At 40.8% G+C, this 20,436-nt stretch overlaps 1 protein-coding gene across 3 annotated transcripts in view; it reads left to right on the top strand.

The window, feature by feature from the left end:
* Nucleotides 1–20,436, top strand: part of WWP1 (WW domain containing E3 ubiquitin protein ligase 1) — a 131,830-nt gene that overhangs the window by 22,404 nt on the left and 88,990 nt on the right. For all 3 annotated transcript variants that reach the window (XM_065902766.1, XM_065902768.1, XM_065902767.1), the window contains exons 2-3: nt 2,716–2,810; nt 14,673–14,763. In XM_065902766.1, the coding sequence (XP_065758838.1) occupies nt 14,694–14,763 (70 nt within the window). In that variant the 5' untranslated portion in view covers nt 2,716–2,810; nt 14,673–14,693. The remainder of the gene's footprint in view (nt 1–2,715; nt 2,811–14,672; nt 14,764–20,436) is intronic.

The following is a 20,436-nucleotide window of genomic DNA, read 5'->3' on the forward strand; positions in this document are numbered from 1 at the left end:
AAAGCCCAGCTATCCATAATCGTCTGTCAGAGATCTTGCATGGATGCCGAGCTTTCTCCTCACAGCCCGTGCTCTGGTTCAGATAAACTTGTTATTTTAAATCTGGACCCGTTTCTGCCGAAGTCATTCTTCTAAAATGCAGTTCTTGCTGTGGAAGCCTGTCAGTGTTACCTTCAGGGTAAGCTGTAAACTACTGTGCTTTGTTTGTTTTGGGTACCACGTGAGCTATCCCATAGGGTAGGAAGTAGAGTAGAAATACGGACACAGCGTGAGGGAGGAAGGAGGGGGGACGTGTGGGGAGAGTAACATGGACACTGACGTTGCCACGTGTGGAATAGATGCCCAGTGGGCATTTGCTGTGTGACTCTCGATCTCCATCTGGGGCTCGGTCACAACCAGGAGGGGAGGGGTGGGGAGGGAGGTTCCTGAGGGGGGGGGACGTACCTCACCAGGTTGGTATTTGGCAGAAGCCAAGACTGTAAACCAGTTATCCTAAAAAAAAAAATAAAATTCAGCTCAATCAAAAGAGAATAATGTTAATGTTGCAGTGTTAAAATTGGAAATGGTTGTACTTGATCGGTTTCCTTGAGATGGGAATGTGAATGTGTAACTGGTAAGTGCTGAACAGACACAGGTAGGGGTGCTCTCAGCCAGCAGAGAGCTGGGGGTCCGAGGGCTCGAGTTCCGCCGACAGGCGCTGAAGAGGCAGTGCAGTGCTGGACGCAGCTGCCTGGAGCCAGGCACTGGGTCACCCCTGCCGTCGGTGAGATGGAAGGGGGCGAGACCCAGGCTTGGCACAGATGCTGAGGCTGGAGCAGGGTGGCGGCTTCAAGTGGGAGGAGGAGGCCCAGGAAGGCAGAAGTAATCTCGGAATCGTAGGAGACCGCAGTGGTGATCATTCGGAGAGTTCGATAAAAGGGAACGATTCTGAAGTTGAAAGGCACTGGGTACTGAGAAAGGTCTTCCTCCTTCCTCTCCTCTTCTGCCCGCGTGGAGTCACCTGGGCTTTGAAACCGAGGCCTGGTGATACGTAGTCCAGGTGGAATGGGTCTTTCCTTTCTGAATATTTTGGTCCTACAGAAACTCTTAAACCTAACAGAAGTGTGCTTTGTTATATCAGGATTCTACTAGTGAAATATTCTTGAGATACATCCGAAAGCTGCCTCTACAGTTAGAGCCATTGCATTGCTTTCTAAGGTTACCCTTTACGGTCCCCATGTACCCAGGACTGAGACGTTCCCATGAAGGAGGACTCAGCCTGGATGGTCTGTCTTTATCTTTGCCACATTCATTGAGTTTTAAATTTTGTGTTTTAAATTTTAATTCATTGTTAAAATTCATTGAGTTTTAACTTTTTAATTTTGTTGCCTAACTGGCTTTTTAACCTTTCAAGTTCCATGTCCATTGGACTAACTTTCTTTAGCAGCTGGTATGTACCACCCTGTCTTGTTGCTGGGATATTACCTGTGTATTAATGTCCTCAAACTAGGGTACCAGTGTGGAAATGGGGACTTGGTCTTCTACCACTTTTGTGTCCTTACCATACCCACTTTAATAGACTAGGCGGTCACTAAGTATATTTATTAATTGATCCAGGCAGATGGATACATGATGATATTTCTCTGACTTTTCTGATCCGTAATGCTGTGCATAATATACAAAATGAATCAGATCTGTTGGATTTTTTAAAAAAAATTTTGCTTCTGACTCAAGAATGACATCTTAAAGTAAGCAGGCAATTAAGATCTATTTTCTGAGTGAGGCGTTGATAGGTCTGTAACCTTGGAGGACTGGAAATGTCGTTTATTATCTACATTCAGGACTCTCACTGTTGTTTGCAGTTGAATAGTAATGAGCTCTTATACAACTCTGTGATATTTTTAAAGGATTAAACTGGACATAACCAGCTTACATATAACTAGCCATATATGTTATGACCTAAGTTCATTTGGACGAGTAACGAATTCACTCGAAAGTTTGTAAAAACTCAGACTTGTGTTTTTTCCTTTGCCATGCCTGGTCACGCAGCTGTTTAAGTGGCAGAACTGGAAATGAAATTCGAGCAGTCTGAGTGCAGAATTGGAAGCTCTGCGGCAGGTTGTCTTCCATGATTCGTTCCCCTTCTGCTCCCCATCCTGGTTATGGCTCCATTATCCTCCCAGATAGCAAAGTGGGACATTTTAGTTGTGCGGAGTCCTCCTTCCTTCTAAGACCCAGCTATCCATAATCGTCTGTCAGAGATCTTGCATGGATGCTCAGCTTTCTCCTCACAGCCCGTGCTCTGGTTCAGATAAACTTGTTATTTTAAATCTGGACCCGTTTCTGCTGAAGTCATTCTTCTAAAATGCAGTTCTTGCTGTGGAAGCCGGTCAGTGTTACCTGCAGGATAAGCTTTAAACATTAAACTACTGTGCTTTGTTTTGGATACCATATGAACTATCCCATAGGGTTCTTTGTAGTTCAGATTACTGTTTGCCTGTGGGCCTGCTCACTTTGCACCAGTCTTACCAACAGTTCTCTGAATGCTCCATATTTTCTGTGATTAGTTCTTTAAGAATTGCACTCTAACACGCAGTTTATTCGAAGGTTTCCTTCTCTGTGACTCTCTTCCTGACTGAATCACCCACTTTCTATTCTGTGCCCTAGATGTAGTGGTTGCCATTTTGCATCTGTTTTAGTAACTGTCACAGTGAAAGCTGTTTTATCTGTTTACAGGTTGTCTCCTCACTAGACTATGAGCTCCGTGGAAGAAGGAATCGTGTCTTACTCATCTTTATATCTCCAGTATCTAGAACAGTTCCTGGTACAAAGTAAGTGATTAACTAAGACTGTATTTAGCAGTTAAACTCCAGACATGTTGATCGTTACGTATACCTATGTAGACCAAGAATGCACTGTCATAAAAAATATGGTTGTGGACTTTTAACACTTCTGAGCAAGTTTTCTCATCTATAAGACGGAAATAGTACCTCCCTACTCATATAGTGTTACTGTAATGCTCATATTAAAGAATTTATATAGATACAGAAGCACCCTAAGTGTCCATCAACAGATAAGTGGATATCATATCTTCTTACTGATCAGTAAGAAGATATGATGTGTGTGTGTGCGTGTGTATATCTATACAATGGGTATTAAGTGGCCATAAAAAAGAATGAAATTTCGCCATTTGTATCAGCAGATGAACTTGGAGGGTATTATGCTCAGTGAAATAAGTCAGACAAAGACATACTGTATGATATCACTTATATGTGGAATCTAAAAAATACAACCAACTAGTGAATGTAACAGAGAAGAAAGACTCAGAGATACAGAGAACGAATTAGTGGTTACTGGTGTTGAGAGGGAAGGAGGAGGAGCAATATAAGGGTAGGAGATTAAGAGGTGTTGACTGTTATGTATAAAATAAGCTACGCAGATATATCTATACAGATGGGAGTACAGCCACTATTTTTTAATGATGATAAATGGAGTATAATCTTTAAAAATTTTGAAACTATACTGTACATCTATAACTTACATAATATTGCACATCAGCTATATGTCAATAAAAACTTATCACATTAAAAAATTATGTATATAGCAGTACTTTATGTGTATTTTAAGTGCCACGTGCATGCCTGCTAAGTCACTTCAGTCGTGTTTGACTCTTTACAACCTTATGGACTCTAGCCCGCCAGACTCCTCTGTCCATGGGATTCTCCAGTAAGAATACTGGAGTGGGTTGCCATGCCCTCCTCCAGGGGATCTTCCCAACCCAGGGATCAAACCTGTGTCTCTTAGGTCTCCTGCATTGCCAGGCACTTAGCAGGCATTTACCACTAGCACCCCCTGGGAAGCCCTTAAGTGCCATGCAACTTTGTTATTAAACGAAGTATGAAAGCTAATTGTTGAAGTAAATGATTTTGTGTGCTGTGTATCTTGCCTGTTAACGCAAAGTAGTACCATTTTTGAACCATTTTGGTCACTTGCAGTTTAAATTTTCAGTTACTGGTGACTAGAGGCATGCTCTCTAGAGTCCAAGGACTGGTCTGTATAGAACAAAGAGAGCAATAGCTTGGGGGTGGAAATCTGGGTACAGAAAAAGTTTTAAGCAGTTAGAGCGAACAGTCTTTTGCCTAGTTGGCAGTTTCACAGTCTGCACAGTGTTTTAAACCTTCAATTCTTTTAAAATAACTTATCCTCAGCAGTGACCTTTCAGTCTAATTCACTAATAAAGTCCCTCAATTTTCTTTTAATCTACCTCCAGATTAATTCATATCTTCACTTATCCTTCGATCCCTCATTTACTGTTCAGGGGAAGAAGTACCTCCTTTTTCTTGGAAGACTAATTACACACCATCTGTGGGAACACTGTGACTTTTCCTTGTCTGCCTTATCAGGCTGCAGGCGTACTCCTTACCTCATCTGATGAATTAGTGATCTACACTTTTCTATGTCTACTTCCTTGTCATCATGTATTTTTTACACTTTTTAAAATTCTGTAATTTGAACATGCCAATTCCGGATTGTAACATACAGAAGTTAATAATAAAAGCAAACCTTTGGGAACCAGTTACTCTGCTCAGAACTGGGTCAGTACCGACACAGTTAAAGAGCTGCCTGTGAGTACCTCTATTACCTTACATTCCTGCCCTTCCCCAACCCCTGAAGTAACTGCCATTTTCAATTTTTTTTTAATTATCTTTTTAAAAAAATAGTATCACCACAGATATGTTTCTTTATTTTGAATTTAATATTATGTTTAGAGTCTTTTTAAAGCTTGCACAAATGATGTTTTAAGAAAAGTCTATTTTATAAACAGATCTTTATATTTCAATGAAAATACCCAAGCATCATAAAAGAATGATAGAAAAGGCTCAGTGCATATTCACATTTATAACAAGAAAATAACCGTGGAGACTTACTTTTGTACGATGTGGATATTGCTGTACCAGATATAAAAGAAAGCTCCTTACTCAGAGTGCAGAAGTGTCGCCGGGTGTATCTCCAACACCAGTTTTCTTGAGTTTGTGAATAATGTTTCAGTTAGATCATAGTGTCCTCCTTGAAGAGTGGTGATTGTTGTTTGCTTGCCCTTTGCACCTCAGCAGTTCTCCAGTGGGCCCATTCAGTTGTTCATACTGATCACATAAGCTTTTGAGACGCAGGATCCACAGTGTTCCCATGTTTCTGGATTTTTAAATTTTTTTCCGTTGTGTAATTGTAGCATTTTCAGAAGAAATACATAGCAAAAAATGAGGCTATGGTAACTGCCCAAATAATTCATTTCTTCTTTGTCATTAAGAATTGGAAGTCGTTCTTAATGCTCAGTGTAGAACATTAAGTCTTGGAGGTGGGACTCGGTGAAAGAAAGATGTTACTACTTTGAACTCCTGATTGTCTATTTTTATTTACTATTACGTTTTCTAAGATCCATTCATGTTGTTGCCTACAGCTATAGTTCATTCATTCTCACTACTGTATAATGTTCCATTGTGTATTAGCCTAATTCTTTTAACCATTTTTCTGCCAGTGAACGTTTGAGCATATTGGTGGTGGCTTTTATTATGAAGAATACTTAAACTTGGAACAAGTATCAGTGGAAAAATTTTTGTAGTGTGTACCTAGAATTGTTCATTAAGGACATGCAAATGTTCAACTTTATATAATAATTCCAAGTTGTTTTCCAACAAGTTTACCAAATTTAATACTTACCAGCAGTTTAAGCTTTGCCAGTTTAAACAACTAGTAGTAGTGTGTAGAGTCATCACTGCCCCACCTTTTTTCTTTCCATCATTTGGTCAAAATTCCTAGTCTTTACCATTCTCGTGAGTTTGAAAATAGCATCTCTTGTGGTCTTAACCAGTATTTCTCTGATGAATGATTGAGCTTCTGTATTTCTTAAAAATACTTCTGGCCAAACAAGTTTCCATGTCTATAAAATTTCTATTCAGTTTTTTTTTCCCTCCACATTTGCTTACAGTTGTTTTTTTTTTTTTTAATTTTTTTGTCAAGGTTCTAAAATAGTTTAATTACTAATGTTTATTCAGTTTTACATTTTGTAAATATCTCGCAGTTTGTGGCTTGTCTTTTAGTTGTCTATTTTTAATGATGTTTTATGCTAAATAGAAGTTCTCAGTTTCCACACAGTCAAAATATTCATTCATTCTTTTCTTTTTTGGTTAGTATGCTTAAGAAATCTTTCTGTTTTGGGAGGATGCAAAACAATAGTGTGATTTCTTTTAAAAGTTTGCCTTTTATACTAATATCACTAGTCCATCTTGAATTGATTTTGTATATGATGTGAGGTAGGAATCAAGTTTAATTCTTCCATTATATATAATATCAGGACCATGTAATTGTCTCTCCTTTCTCACAGTTCTGCACTGCTGCATCTGTTGTATTAATATGTTCTTAGATATGTAGGTCTTTCGGGAAACTTTTTTTGTATTGAAGGATACCCGATTAACAATGTTGGGATAGTTTCAGGCGGCAGCAGTGGGACTCGGCCAGACATATACATGTGTCCTTTCTCTTGTGGGCCTCTTTATGTTGTTTCACCTTATTTGTTGTTGTTTCTATTCAGTCGCTAAGTCGTGTCTGACTCTTTGCAACCCCATGGACTGCAGCATGCCAGGCTTCCCTGTCCTTAACTAACTCCCAGAGTTTGCTCAAACTCATTGAATTAGTGATGCTATCTACTGTTTTATGCTTTGACACACACTTTTCCTCTTGCCCTCGATCTTTCTCAGCATCAGTCTTTTCCAATGAGTCAGTTCTTTGCATCAGGTGGCCAGAGTATTGGAGCTTCAGATTCAGCATCAGTCCTTCCAGTGAATATTCAGGACTGATTTCCTTTAGGATTGACTGGCTTGATCTCCTCACAGTCCAAGGGACTCTCAAGAGTCTTTTCCAGCACTCTAGTTCAAAAGCATCAATTCTTTAGCCTCCCAGTCAGCCTCCTTTAGCAGTCAGCCTTCTTTATGGTACTACTGTCACATCTGTACGTGATTAGGAAAAACCATAGCTTTGACTCTGTGGACCTTTGTCAGCAAAGTGATGTCTTTGCTTTTAATATGCTATCTAGGTTTGTCATAGCTTTCCTTTTCTCTAGACAAGAATCCTGGAGTGGATAGCCATTCCCTTCTCCAGGGGATCTTCTCAATCCAGGGATCCAACCCAAGTCTCCTGCTTTGCAGGAGGATTCTTTACCTCCTGAGCCACCAGGGAAGACCCTCCTAGGAACAAGCGTCTTTTAATTTTTCCAGGCTGCAGTCACCATCAGCAGTGATCTGGGAACCCAAGTAAATGAAATCTGTCACTGCTTCCATCTTTTCCCTCTTCTATTTGCCATGAAGTGATGAGACAGGATGCTTTGATCTTAGTTTTTTGAATGTTGAGTTTTAAGTCAGCGTTTTCACTCTACTCTTTCACTTTCGTCAAGGGGCCTTTAGTTCCTTTTCACTTTCTGCTGTTAGAGTGGTATCATCTTCAAATATCTGAGGTTGTTGATATTTCTGTCAGCAATCCTGATTCCAGCTTGTACTTCTTCCAGCCCAGCATTTCACATGATGTACTCTGCATAGAACTTAAATAAGCAGAGTGACAGTATATAGCCTTGACATACTCCTTTCCCAATTTTGAACCATTCAGTTGTTCCATGTGAGATTCTAAAGGTTGTTTCCTGACCTAGATACAGGTTTCTCAGGAGACAGGTAAAGTGGTCTAGTATTCCCATCTCTTGAAGAATTTTCCACTTGTTTCTAAATGTTTCCATTTGTTGTGATTCATATAGTCAATGAAGCAGAAATAATATTTTTTGGAATTCCTTTGCTTTCTCTGTGATCCTACAGATTTTGTTAATTTGATCTCTGGTTCCTCTGCCCTTGCTAAACCTAACTTGTACTTCTGGAGTTCTCAGTTCACATATTACTGAAGCCTAGTTTGAAGATTTCGAGCATAACCTTACTAGCATGTGAAAAGAATGCAATTGTATAGTTTGAACATTCTTTGGCATTACCTTTCTTTGGGATTGGAATGAAAACTGACCTTTTCCAGTCCTGTGGCCACTGCTGAGTTTTCCAAATTTGCTGGCATATTGAGTGCAGCACTTTGACAGCATCATCTTTTAGGATTTGAAATAGCTCAGCTGGAATTCCATCACCTCCAGTAGCTTTGTTTGAAGTGATGCTTCCTGAGGCCCCCTTGGCTTCGCACTCCCGGGTGTCTGGCTCTGGGTGAGTGGCCGCACCGTCACGGTTATCTGGTCATGAAGATCTTTTTTGTGTACTCTTGCCACCTCTCTTTAATCTCTTCTGCTTCTGTTAGGTGCTTACTGTTTCTGTCTTCTGTTGAGCCCATCTTTGCATGAAATGTTCCCTTGATATCTTCCAATTTTCTTGAAGAGATCTCTAGACTTTCCCATTCTGTTGTTTTCCTCTACTTCTTTGCATTGTTCATTGAAGAAGGTCTTATCTTCCCTTGTTATTCTCTGGAACTTTGCATTCAGTTGGGTATATCTTTCCGTTTCTCCTTTGATTTTCACTTCTTTTCTTTTCTCAGCTATTTGCAAAGCCTCTTCAGACAACCACTTTGCCTTCTTGCATTTCTTTTTCTTTGGGATGGTTGTGGTCACTGCCTCCTGTGCAGTGTCACAAACCTCCGTCCATAGTTCTTCAGGCACTCTGTCTACCTGATCTCATCCCTTGAATCTATTCATCACCTCTAGTGTATACTCATAAGGGATTTTATTTATGGCATACCTGAATCAGGCCTAGTGGCTTTCCCTACTTTCTTCAATTTAAGCCTGAATTTTGTAATAAGGAGTTCATGATCAGAGCCACTGTTCGCTCCTGGTCTTGTTTTTGCTGACTGTATAGAGTTTCTCCATCATCAGCTGCAAAGTACAAAATCAATCTGATTTCAGTATTGACCATTTGGTGGTGTCCATGTGTAGAGTTGTCTTTTGTGTTGCTGGAAGAGGGTGTTTGCTATGGCCACTGAGTTCTCTTGGCAAAACTCTATTAGCCTTTGCTCTGCTTCATTTTGTACTCCAAGGCCAAACTTGCCTGTTACTCAAGGTATCTCTTGACATCCTACTTTTGCATTCCAGTCCCCTGTGGTGAAAAGGACATCTTTTTTGATGTTAGTTCTAGAAGGTCTTGTAGGTCTTCATAAAGCCGGTCAACTTCAGCTTCTTGGGCATTAGAGGTTGGGGCAGAGACTTGGATTGCTGTGATGGTGAATGGTTTGACCCCTGTTCTTCCCCTGTAGCATATTGTACACTTTCTGACATGTTGGGCTCATCTTCCACTTGTCGTAATCTTTATGCCTTTTCGTATTGTTCACGCGTTCTCGTGGCAGCAATACTGGAGTGGGCTGCCGTTCCCTCCTCCCGCGGCCCACATTTTGTCAGAAATCTCCATTATGACCCATCCGTCCTGAGTGGCCCTGCACTGTATGGCTCACAGCTTCATTGGGTTACACGAGCTCCTTACACAACCAGGCTGTGATCCGTGAGGGCATTCACTTTATTTACCCTTCACCAAATCTTGGCAGACGTTTGTTTGTTTTAGTATTTTCTAAGAACTGTGACTTTGTTGATCCTCTCTGTTACCTTTTTTTACTTCACTAGTTTCTGTTTTTTTTTATTACCTTTTGCTTTCTTAGGGTTTACTGATTACTGTCTTTCTCATTTAGCGGATTGTCCTGTTAACTCATTTATTTTCAGCCTTCTTTTCCTAGTACAAGTCATTAAGGCAATAGATTTGCCTGAAACTGTAACATTTACTGTATTCCAAAAATGTTTTTAATTCAGTTACATTCAGTTTTTAGGTTTTTTTTTTGAAGCCTGATATGCTGCAGTCCATGGGGTCACAAAGAGTCGGACATGACTTTGCAGCTAAACAACAGAACATTTTTATTTTTTTACTTGTATTTAATTGTTTATTTTTGGCTGTGCTGGGTCTTCATTGTTACTGGAGGGCTTTCTCTGGTTGCAGTGAGCAGGGGTTTCGCTCTTGTTGAGGCATGCAGGCTTCTCGCTGCGCTGGCTTCATTGTTGCAGAGTACGTGCCCTGGGCCAGGAGGGCTTCAGTCCTTGGGACTGGAGGTTTCTACAGCGCGGGCTCAGAGCTTGTGCCCTCTGGGCTAAGTTGCTCCTGATGTGTGGAATCTTTCCAGACCGGGACCTCACCTGTGTCCTCTGCATTGGCAGGTGGGCTCACAGCCACTCTTCCCGGGGAGTCCAGTTTTTAGTATTTTTAGAAAAATTTGCATTACAGTTTCTGACAACTCATGCGATATTTAGGAGTGTTATTATTTTCTCTTTGTATTTAAAAAATTTATCTTTCATTACTGATTTTTAACTGCATTTTGACCAGCACCCAGGTACAAAATTCTACATATTGCTTGAAATTTAGTGACATTTTTCTTACCTCCCAATGTGTATATTGTTTTTCTATATGTCCCATGTATCCTTGAGAAGAATGTTTGTTTTCTCAGAATGTTTATTTTCTCAGGTATAAGGTTCTATTCATTAAATTCTTGTTCATCATTTTGTTTTTAGGTATTTTTTGATTCACTTGATCTGTAGAAAATCAGTGTGTGTTGAAATCACCCACATCAATGGTCAGTTTGTCCGTTTCTTCCTGTAGTTCTAACAATCTTTACAGGCTTTTCTCCTCCCAGGAGATCGTGAATTTTCTTTCTTTTTTTTTTTTTGCCTTGTCTGGATAGAGATTTGATTTGCTTAGAAATGTTCCAGGGTAGAGTGAGGCTAAGAGAAAGCACGGGGTGTAGAATTCTGTTTTTAATTTTCACAGTCAACTGGGAGAGCATCATTCTCACTGCGTTCTTCTAAGAACGAGTTTCAGATGCAGATTGGAGTTCTTGATCCTTCTGTTCTGTTTTCTCTCTCACTTCTTCCGTTGGTCCTTATTACTTCACCTCTCGGTCCATGCTGGTGTCCCCACTTTCACCTTTGGGGCACTCACTACATCTGCCTTATTTCCCTCTTTCTAGGTTGATTCGTGCTGAGATGGTTGAACTGGTGTTGACTTCTCCCCATCCCTTGTAGGGGACTGCTGCTCTGTGTTTGAACTGAGATCAACAGAGGTTTAGCACTTCCCATCACCTAAGCATTCTCTCGATGGAGGGGCCAGCATTTCCTCTGGCAGCTCATCAGGTCTGGGAGGCTTAGAAGTTGGAGAGTGACAGTCTTTTGCCTTTACTGAGTATTTCACCTTCCAGAGAGGTCTCACTGTCTCCTTCATCCACCCTCGTCTGACTTCTGGTGCACTCGGCAAGGTCCCAGTCCCAGATGACTCACTTCCTGTCCTTGACCATTACTGTTCTTGAAATTCTTTCCTTTGCCAGTTTCGGTGTCTCTCCCGAGGCTGTCATTCTAGTTGGAGATCAGACCAGTCCATCCTGAAGAAAATCAATCCTGAGTATTCATTGAAGCTAAAGCTCCAGTACTTTGGCTACCTGATGCAAAGAGCCGACTCACTGGAAAAGACCCTGATGCTGGGAAAGACTGAGGGTGGGAGGAGACGGGGACGACGGAGGATGAGATGGTTGGATGCATCGCCCACTAGATGGACATGAGTGTGAGCAAGCTCCGGGAGAGGGTGAAGGACAGAGAAGCCTGGCATGCTGCAGTCCCTGGGGTCGCAGAGTCGGACACGACTGAGTGGCTGAACAGCAAGCTGATGGTGCCGTTTCTGCCGTTCCTCCTGTGGTTGCTCTGCTGCTTGTTCTCTCCCAGCGGGGGCGTCAGGCTCACCGCTGCTGCTCCAAAGGTAGAAGCTGCCTGAGAGCTACTTAGGGAGGCGCCAGCAGAGGAGACCCCTTCGCTAGGAATACTCTGAGGCTTGAAATGCAGTCGGGGCCTCTGGAAGGGTCCGCTATCGTCATACCTATAATATCTGGAGAGCAGTTGTCTTTGGTGCTCCACGACTGAACGCCCTGTCTATGGAGCTTCACAGTCATTGTCCCTCTGGTACCCGCTACGGGTTGCCTTTTTGCCACTGTTTGTCCTGAAGTCGTGGCCTCTGTCACGGCCTCTGCTGCCTTAGTCATGATGGCGGTCATGGCCTCCATGGTGACCACGATGTTTGCCTTCCAAGCTCTCTTCACCTCTTCTAGGTGAATAGGCAAATCCAGGCTGTCTGTGCAGGACAGCTCCTCCGGTCCGTATCTGTTTTGTGAAAATTCTGATTTCTTTTTCAGCCAAAAGAACCACCATCTTCGTTTTGTCCTGTCCTTGATTAGCAGTGTTCCCTGGCATTCTGGTGTCTAGAGATTCTTTACTGAGGCTCTGGACACTGAACGGGGACTCCAGGTTCTCAAATTGAGCGTAATCAAAACCTTTCAACCTCCCTGCATTCCTGGGTTCTCAGGGTAAATGCAGAGTGCTGATAGTTCTCTGAAGAATTCCTGAGTGGAGACTTCGGTCTCTCACAGGTTGGGCTCCCTAGAAAGAGTGTAGGGCGGCAGCTGGGAAGCGGCCCTGCTCCCAGCAGCCTGTGGGTGGCGGGTGGGACGCAGGAGTCAGTCACAGGTGCCGTGACGTGCTGTCCTCATAACTGCGCCAGGTGGCTGCAACAGCCTCCAGATCATCGGTGTCAGGGTCACAGATGCTCCTTCTACCACGCTATACCATTTCTCAACCCGGAAGTCTGTTAGGGACTTCCCATTCTTTTTGGCTGAGATCACTTTGTTGGGCTGGGAGAAGGAACCAAAACTAGGCTATTTTTTTTTTAAGTGTGCAAATTTGGAGTTCTCTGTCTGCTTACTTAGGTGGAATCTTGTATCATTTTCTTTGTTTTCCCTGGTAATGCTCTTTCTCTGCTATTGTAACTAAGCCCAGCTTTCCTTTTGTTTATCTTTGCCTAGCAAGTCCTTTCCATATTTTTGCTTTCATGCTGTCAGCATCTTTGTTTTGCAGGCGTCTCTTGCCTTACTTTTGAGTTTGCTGTCACTGTGATTAATTTCTATATTTGGACTCTTCCTTTGTGCTTTCTGATAATGCTGGTTGTTTATGCTTTTTTTCCCTTTCCTTTTCTCGCCGTTTATTGGGAATTGATTATTTTTTTTAATTGTATTCTCTTCCACTCTACTAGTTTGTAAATTACACTCCTTATTTCTGTTCTTCTGTGGGTACCCTTGAAATCCTGCTGGGAATGCTGTATAGTCCAGAGTTAAGCCAGAGCACAGTCCCTCAGCAGAGAGTTGACCTCCTCAGTGCCCATCCTCTCGCTCCCTGCCGAGCCCCTCCGTTCTGTGCTTCTGTTCTTGGTTCTGTATTTTATTCTGGTTTATTTACATACCATAATAAGATGTCACTGTTGTTATTTTATTGACAGTGTTTATGTAGATTTACTTGTATGCTGACCAGTTTCTTGGCTCATCTTTCCCTTCTTGCATCTCAGAGCATCCTTCTGTGTAATTTTACTCTTTTTTTGGTAACGTGTCTTTCACATTTTGTCGAAGTAAAGGCCTGCTATTCGTAAACTCTTTTTGGTTTATCTGGCAAAGTCTTGATACCTTCCAAAGAGAGTTTAGTGATTGTGTTCCAAAGAGAGTTTTGCTGATTGAGTAAATTTTCTCTCAGTTTTCGCAGATAGATGCTTGCTCTGCCTTCTGCGTTTCCATTGCCGCTTGTTGAGAATTCTGCTGTCCCTTGACTGTCTTCTTCTGTGGGTCATCCCTCTTGGCTCTGGCTGCTTCTAGCAGGCTCTGTGTTTTGGTACCGTGTAGTGTGACTGCTGTGTGTCCCTGGGTGTCCAGACGTGAGTGTCTTCATGTTTATCCCAACTGATTTATATAGTGTTTCTTAGAATTGTGAACACGTGTATTTCATGGTTCTAGAAAACTAAGTCATTTTCTATGCTAGTATGACCTCTTTCTTCATTTTCTGAGATTATGAGTGGCAGTATATGTCAGGTCACATTTTATCTTTTCATGTCTTTTAGTTTCTCTTTGATTTTTTAAAGTTTATACTCAAGTTTGCTGATTCTCTCTTAAGTTCTGTCTAATCTGAATAAACTATATGCTCTAATTAGTAATAATATATTGATATTGGTTCATTAACTATGACAAATATAGCATGCTAATATAAGAAGTTAATAGTAGAGGATGCTGGGTATAGGATATGTGAGAATGCTGTTTTCCTCACAGCTTTTCCTTAAGTCTGAAACTATTCTACAGTGAGGAGTCTAAGCAAACTCAGAGTGGCTCCTTTTCAGACATGCAGTGCCAGCTTCACGGTCTCTTTGCTTGACCAATGTGCCTTTTATTGCTAAAACCAATTTTTTAAAATTTATGTTTAATAATTTTTATTATTTTTATGTTTATTAAATTATGTTTAATAATCATAATAATGAAGTCCATGAGGGTAAGAAACATATTTATATTACCTTTTTCAATCTTAGCCTTAGTGTTCATATTTATCTTAGTAAGTTAAAGGTGATAGAAGTTTAGCCTTAAAATACTTTCCATGCAGGAGAAAGCTGAAGTAGCTTGGCTTTGTGTTTTATTTAAAAAGTAAAAATAGGGTGGGGCAGTGAAACAGAACTTGAAAAAGTTATCTGTAAAAAGAAACATGCAAGATTTACTGGGGACAAGGTGTTAATCATTGAAAATTATAGTCTCTAGTCTAATATGTGAATAAATTAACTTTTTTGTAGATTTAAGCTGAATTTTGGGACATGGCCACTGCTTCACCAAGATCTGATACTAGTAATAACCACAGTGGAAGGTTGCAGTTACAGGTAACTGGTAAGTTGTTTTCACAGTCATTTAAACTAATAGTTTCCTGATGAAACTTTCTTTTTAATACCTAATTTAGCAGACTTATTTTATAAGTCTCTTTTCTTTTAGATTCATGCCATGGTGTATTTGTTGTAATAGGCCTCAAAGATAGACACTCTGTAAAAATATTTATTTCATGAGTATTTATTGAACCTGTACTGGATGCCGAGAAGCTCTATCCTTTTTGGTGGTGGGAGAATTTGGGTATTAGAATAAGACCCATTGAACTGAGCTGGTCTTTAAATGATTATTAGAATGGAGAAAGATGCTAAAAGCCCTTTTCCATGTGTTTAAGCCATTCATTCAATCATTGGGCAAATGTTTGTTAAGTGGCATTCATATATGAAAACACAAGACCCTAGTACTGCAGGGACTTACTATATAATGTCAGGCAGGTTTGTTTTGCATGGACAGTTACCATGCAAAGTGATTGTTAACTGGATGCAGTGAGAACTTAAGAGGAAAGTGTCATAGTTCTGCTTGGAATTGGAGATGGCCTATAGGTCTGTGAGAGTAGGGTAGGAAGGATTCACAGAGGGTAACGCTTTGACTCTTGTAGGAAGGATTAGAGTTCATTGCAGATTGGCAGCCAAAAGCATGGGAGGGAGAAGGAGCAGCATATGTAAAAGCACAGAACCACCTTTGTTAGGGCACTTCAGATCGTTTATTCTAGCTAACTGGAGTAATGATTCAAAGTGTGGTCCTTGAACCAGTGATTTGTATAAATTTATTTTGCAGGTATTTATATTGTTTATATATGCATATAAATAATGTCCACATACAATGTGTGTGGATAGTTTATATATAAATATCTGCAAGATAAATTAGTAGGAGCAACAGAAAAAGAATCTTTAATAGCAAAAGATTGGCAGAATTCTAGATAAACAATGACATGAAATGAATATGTGTATCAGCAAGAGCCAAGTTCTAAGATAATATTTTTAAGTAAAAGAACAAAGTGTGAAATAGTGCATATAGCCATATGGATATGGAAAAGGAGGGGTGTTTGTCTGTGGCTCTGTGCTTAGAATATTAGAAATAACATCTGCCTTAGGAGGGGCATGTTGAGTGTCGGATAAGAAGGAGGTATACTGTAGCCCCGTGGTACGCGTCACTGTCAGGTCAGTTGTTAATGGGAGTTTTCAGTGAACAGAGCTAGAAGGTGTCTGTTGTCTTAGAAAGCAAAACACAAATCCCGACTTCACGCTGACAGCGCTCACTCTAAAGAAGAGCTGTAGTCTCTAAGTGACTATTTTCCACTAAAGGAAGAAAAAAGTTACTTTTACTTCATTTGACTTTATCTCTCTTTTCTCTTAACTTCAGAATTTTAATTCTAAATATTATCAGCACAGGTATATCTGTTTTATCCTAACATACACACACAGAAGTCTTAGCAGTTTTAAAGTTACTGAAAGTAACAGGCCCACTCATTGCAGTTTTAAGATTTCTCTGTGAGTGTCCCTCCTTTGTATGTACAGTCAGAGTAACTTGATTTTCCATTTGGTTATGCCACCAACTGGGTTAGTCAGATTCATTGCTTTCAGTTATTTATTTTTTATTTAATTTTATTTTATCACCATATAAGGCATTTACATAGTTCTGGAGTCAAAATTGTTAAGTCAGGATGGTATTTGGAGAAGTCTAGGTACTCTGTCCATTGCTTCCCCTCTTTCCCTTCCTCTTTTGGTAAACATTTCTGTTAGTGTTGATTCATCCATCTGTTGTTTCCTTTTGAAAATATAAGCAGGTATACACATTATATGCATGCATATCTCTCCTCTCAGTCTTCCTAGTTCTTAGCATCTAGTTCCTGCACCTTGCTTTTCTTCATTTAGCAGTAATATCGTAGGGTAATGTCCATAGCAGAGTATTCCATACACCTTTTTATCACTGCCCAGTACTTTGTTGACTGGATGTACCAAAGTTAATTCAGCTAGTGCCCTATTAATGGACATTGGGTTCCATATTTTGCTATTGCAAATAATGCTACAATAAACAGCTTCATGTGTCATTAGGATAGAATTCTAGAATGAGATTGCTTGATCAGATAGTAAGCACATGTGATACTATCAATCACAGTTGACCCCTGAACCACAGAGATTATGGTGCCGAGTCCTGCGCATTTGAAAAATCTGTGCATGACTTTACAGTCAGCCCTCAATATCCATGGTTCCTTATCCATGGATACAGCCAACTCCTGATGGTATAGTACTGTAGTATGTCCTTATCATAAAAAATCTATGTAGAAGTGTATCCACACATTTCAAACCACTGTTGTTCAGAGGTCAGCTGTTGTGAAAGTCTCTTCTGTGGGATCTGTACTATTTCTGTGTTCCCACCAGGGGTCTCTGAGAGTGCCTGTTTTCCTATAGCCTCATCAAGATACGCTATCAGGCATGATGACACTTAGGTAAGAAGTAGTATCTGAAATGTCATTTTATATATCATTTCATTATGAGTGAGGGTGAGGCATATTTCGGGGATATTTGTATTTAGTTCTTCTGTGAACTGTGAACTGACATATTTTCAAGCAGCTCTGATGTTTCTGATGTGTATCCCACATAAATGTAATTCATACTGCTTATGCTTTTTCTCTGCATAAGCTTAGAGCTCTGTCCTTGGTTTTCACTGTTACTTGTGTGGCACCTGTGGCCACCATATCTGAGGTGTAACTTTCCTCCTGGTCTTTATCTACTGTATGAGTACTTAATTGAAGTAACGAAGACCTGGTCTGGCTGATTTGGGCCAAAAGGGACCTTAGAGAAAAGCTGTCAGGTAAGCTAATAAATAGAATCACCCAAAGCCTGGAGAACCAATTGGAAAATAGATAGGGACCAAAGGAGTGTAAGTAGCCAAAATAGTGCCTCCACAGTATTTATCATTTTGAGTATCAGTTAATACAGCTAAAGCCTTTGACTGTGTGGATCACAACAAACTGTGGAAAATCCTTAAAGAGATGGAAATACCAGACCACCTTGTCTGAGAAATCTGTATGCTGATCAAGAAGCAACAGTTAGAACCAGACATTGAAAAACAGACTGGTTCCATATTGGGAAAGGAGTACGTCAAAGCTGTATATTGTCTCCATGCGTATATAACTTATTTGCAGAGTACATCATGTGAAATGCTGGGCTGGATGAAGCACAAGCTGGAATCAAGATTGCCGGGAGAAATATCAATAACCTCAGATGTGCAGATGACACCACCCTTATGGCAGAAAGCGAAGAAGAACTAAAGAGCCTCTTGATGAAAGTGAAAGAGGAGAGTGAGAAAGTTGCCTTAAAGCTCAGCATTCAAAAAACTAAAATCATGGCATCCAGTCCCATCTCTTCATCTCAAATAGACAGAGAAACAATGGAAACAGTGAGAGACTTTATTTTCTTGGGCCCCAAAATCACTGCAGATGGTGACTGCAGCCATGAAATTAAAAGACACTTGCTCCTTGAAAGAGAAACTATGACAAACCTACACAACGTATTAAAAAGCAGAAACATTACTTTGCCGACAAAAGTCCATCTAGTCAAAGCTGTGGTTTTTCCAGATGTGAGAGTTGGACCATAAAGGAAGCTGAGCACCTCAGAATTGCTTTTGAACTGTGGTGTTAGAGAAGACTTTTGAGAGTTCTTGGACTACAAATGAAACCAGTCAACCCTAAGGGAAATCAGTCCTGAATGTTCACTGAAAGGACTAATGCTGAAGCTTAAGCTCCAATCCTTTGACCACCTGATGTGAAGAACTGACTCATTAGAAAGGACCCTGATGCTGGGAAAGATTGAAGGCAGGAGGAGAAGGGGATGACAGAGGAGAGATGGTTGGATGACATCACCAACTCAATGGACATGAGCTTGAGCAAGCTCTGGGAGTTGGTGATGGACAGGGAAGCCTGGCGTGCTGCAGTCCATGGGGTTGCAAAGAGTCAGGCAAGACTGAGTGGCTGAACTGAACTGAGCAACTGAACACACACACACAAGTTGTTCATCCATGCATCTACTACATCTTGGTTAGACGCTTTGACAGTTGTATAAATAAAACTGTGATAAATATCCACTTGGAGGCTTTGTGTAAACGTAAGTTTTCAGCTCCTTTGAGTAAATACCAAAGAGTGCAATTATTGGATCACATGGTAAGCCTGTGTTTAGATTGTAAGAAACCGTAAAACTATCTTCCGAAGTGGTTGAACCATTTTGCATCTCCACCAGCCGTGAATGAGAGTTTCTGTTGCTTCACATTCCCCCAGAATTTGGCATGGTTAGTGTCCCGAATTTTGGCCAGTCTAATAGATGTGTGGCCAATGAGTTCGATCCCTGGGTCAGCAAGATTCCCTGGAATAGGAAATGGCAACCTGCTCTAATACATCCTACCTGAGAAATCCCATGGACAGAAGGTGCCTGATGGGCTGTAGTTTGTGAGGTGGCAAAAGAGTGGGACGCGACTTAGCGATTAAACAACAGCAGGTGTGTAGTGATATCTCACTGTTCTTTTAGTTTATGTTTCCCTGATGACGTGTGTTTTTGAGCTTTTCATATGCTTATTTGCTGTCCATGTATCTTTGGTGAGGTGTCTGTTAAGGTCCTTGGCCCATTGGGTGGTTTTCTTATAGTTGAGTCTGAAAAGTTTTCTGTGTTTTAGACAATAATTCTTCATCAGACATGTCTTTTGCAGGTATTTTCTCCCTTTTTGTGGCTTGCCTTTTCATTCTCTTGACATTGTCATTCAGAGTGCAGCTTCGAATTTTAATTACGTGCTACTTGTAAGTTACATCTTTGAAGGACCATACCTTTGGTGTCATTTCTAAATAGACATCCGTCACCACACCTAAAGTCATCTGAAGGTTTTCCTGTTTTATCTTGTATGAGTTTTATCATTTTGTGTTTTGCCTTTAGGTCTGTGATACATTTTGAGTTAATTTCTATAAAGGATATAAGATCTGTGTTTACATTTATTTATTCACATGTGAATGTCCACTTGTCTGTGCACCATTTGTTGAAAAGATGTCTTGTGCTGTTAACACCATCCAGTACTGCCTTTCTCTTCCTTCAGTACACAGATAAATCCAGCATGTACTGAAGAAACGACTTTCACCTGGAGTGAAGAACTGTGGTTGGGGGCTGTCTAGGGAGAGATCTGTCCCTTCTGTGTCACTCAGTGATGTAGGGTTTAGAGCAGTTTGGAACAGAGGAGGATGAGAGTGAGTTTTGCCTCACCCTGATAGTAACACTCAGAGGTAACATGGAGCGCTTCCTGAGTGTTGTATGTTGCTGGTGTACGCGCGCAGTGTCTCCTGTGAGCCGCCTCCTTTTCTTCAGCTCTGAGTTGGGGACTGCTGTGTTTCAGTAGTCTCCTGCTGCTGCAGCGTTTTTCATGTCATGTCTCTGTGGCTACTGATTTACATTGCTGTTCCCTCGCTGTAGAAGGCAAGCGTGCGTCAGCCTGTGTTCACACATTAACATTCGACACACGTGTGACATGGAGACGGCTTTCCCTCCTTGTCTCAGACTCACAGTGTTCACAGGTGATTGACTACAGACATGATCTTGATAAATTCTTATTACTACTTGGTAGTCAGTACTTTACCCTGAAATTATGTATTCCCCATTTGAATTAGTAGTTTTAAAAGTTATTTAAAAATCAGATATTTAG

Source organism: Muntiacus reevesi, chromosome 12, assembly GCF_963930625.1.
Source record: "Muntiacus reevesi chromosome 12, mMunRee1.1, whole genome shotgun sequence".
Taxonomy (NCBI): domain Eukaryota; kingdom Metazoa; phylum Chordata; class Mammalia; order Artiodactyla; family Cervidae; genus Muntiacus; species Muntiacus reevesi.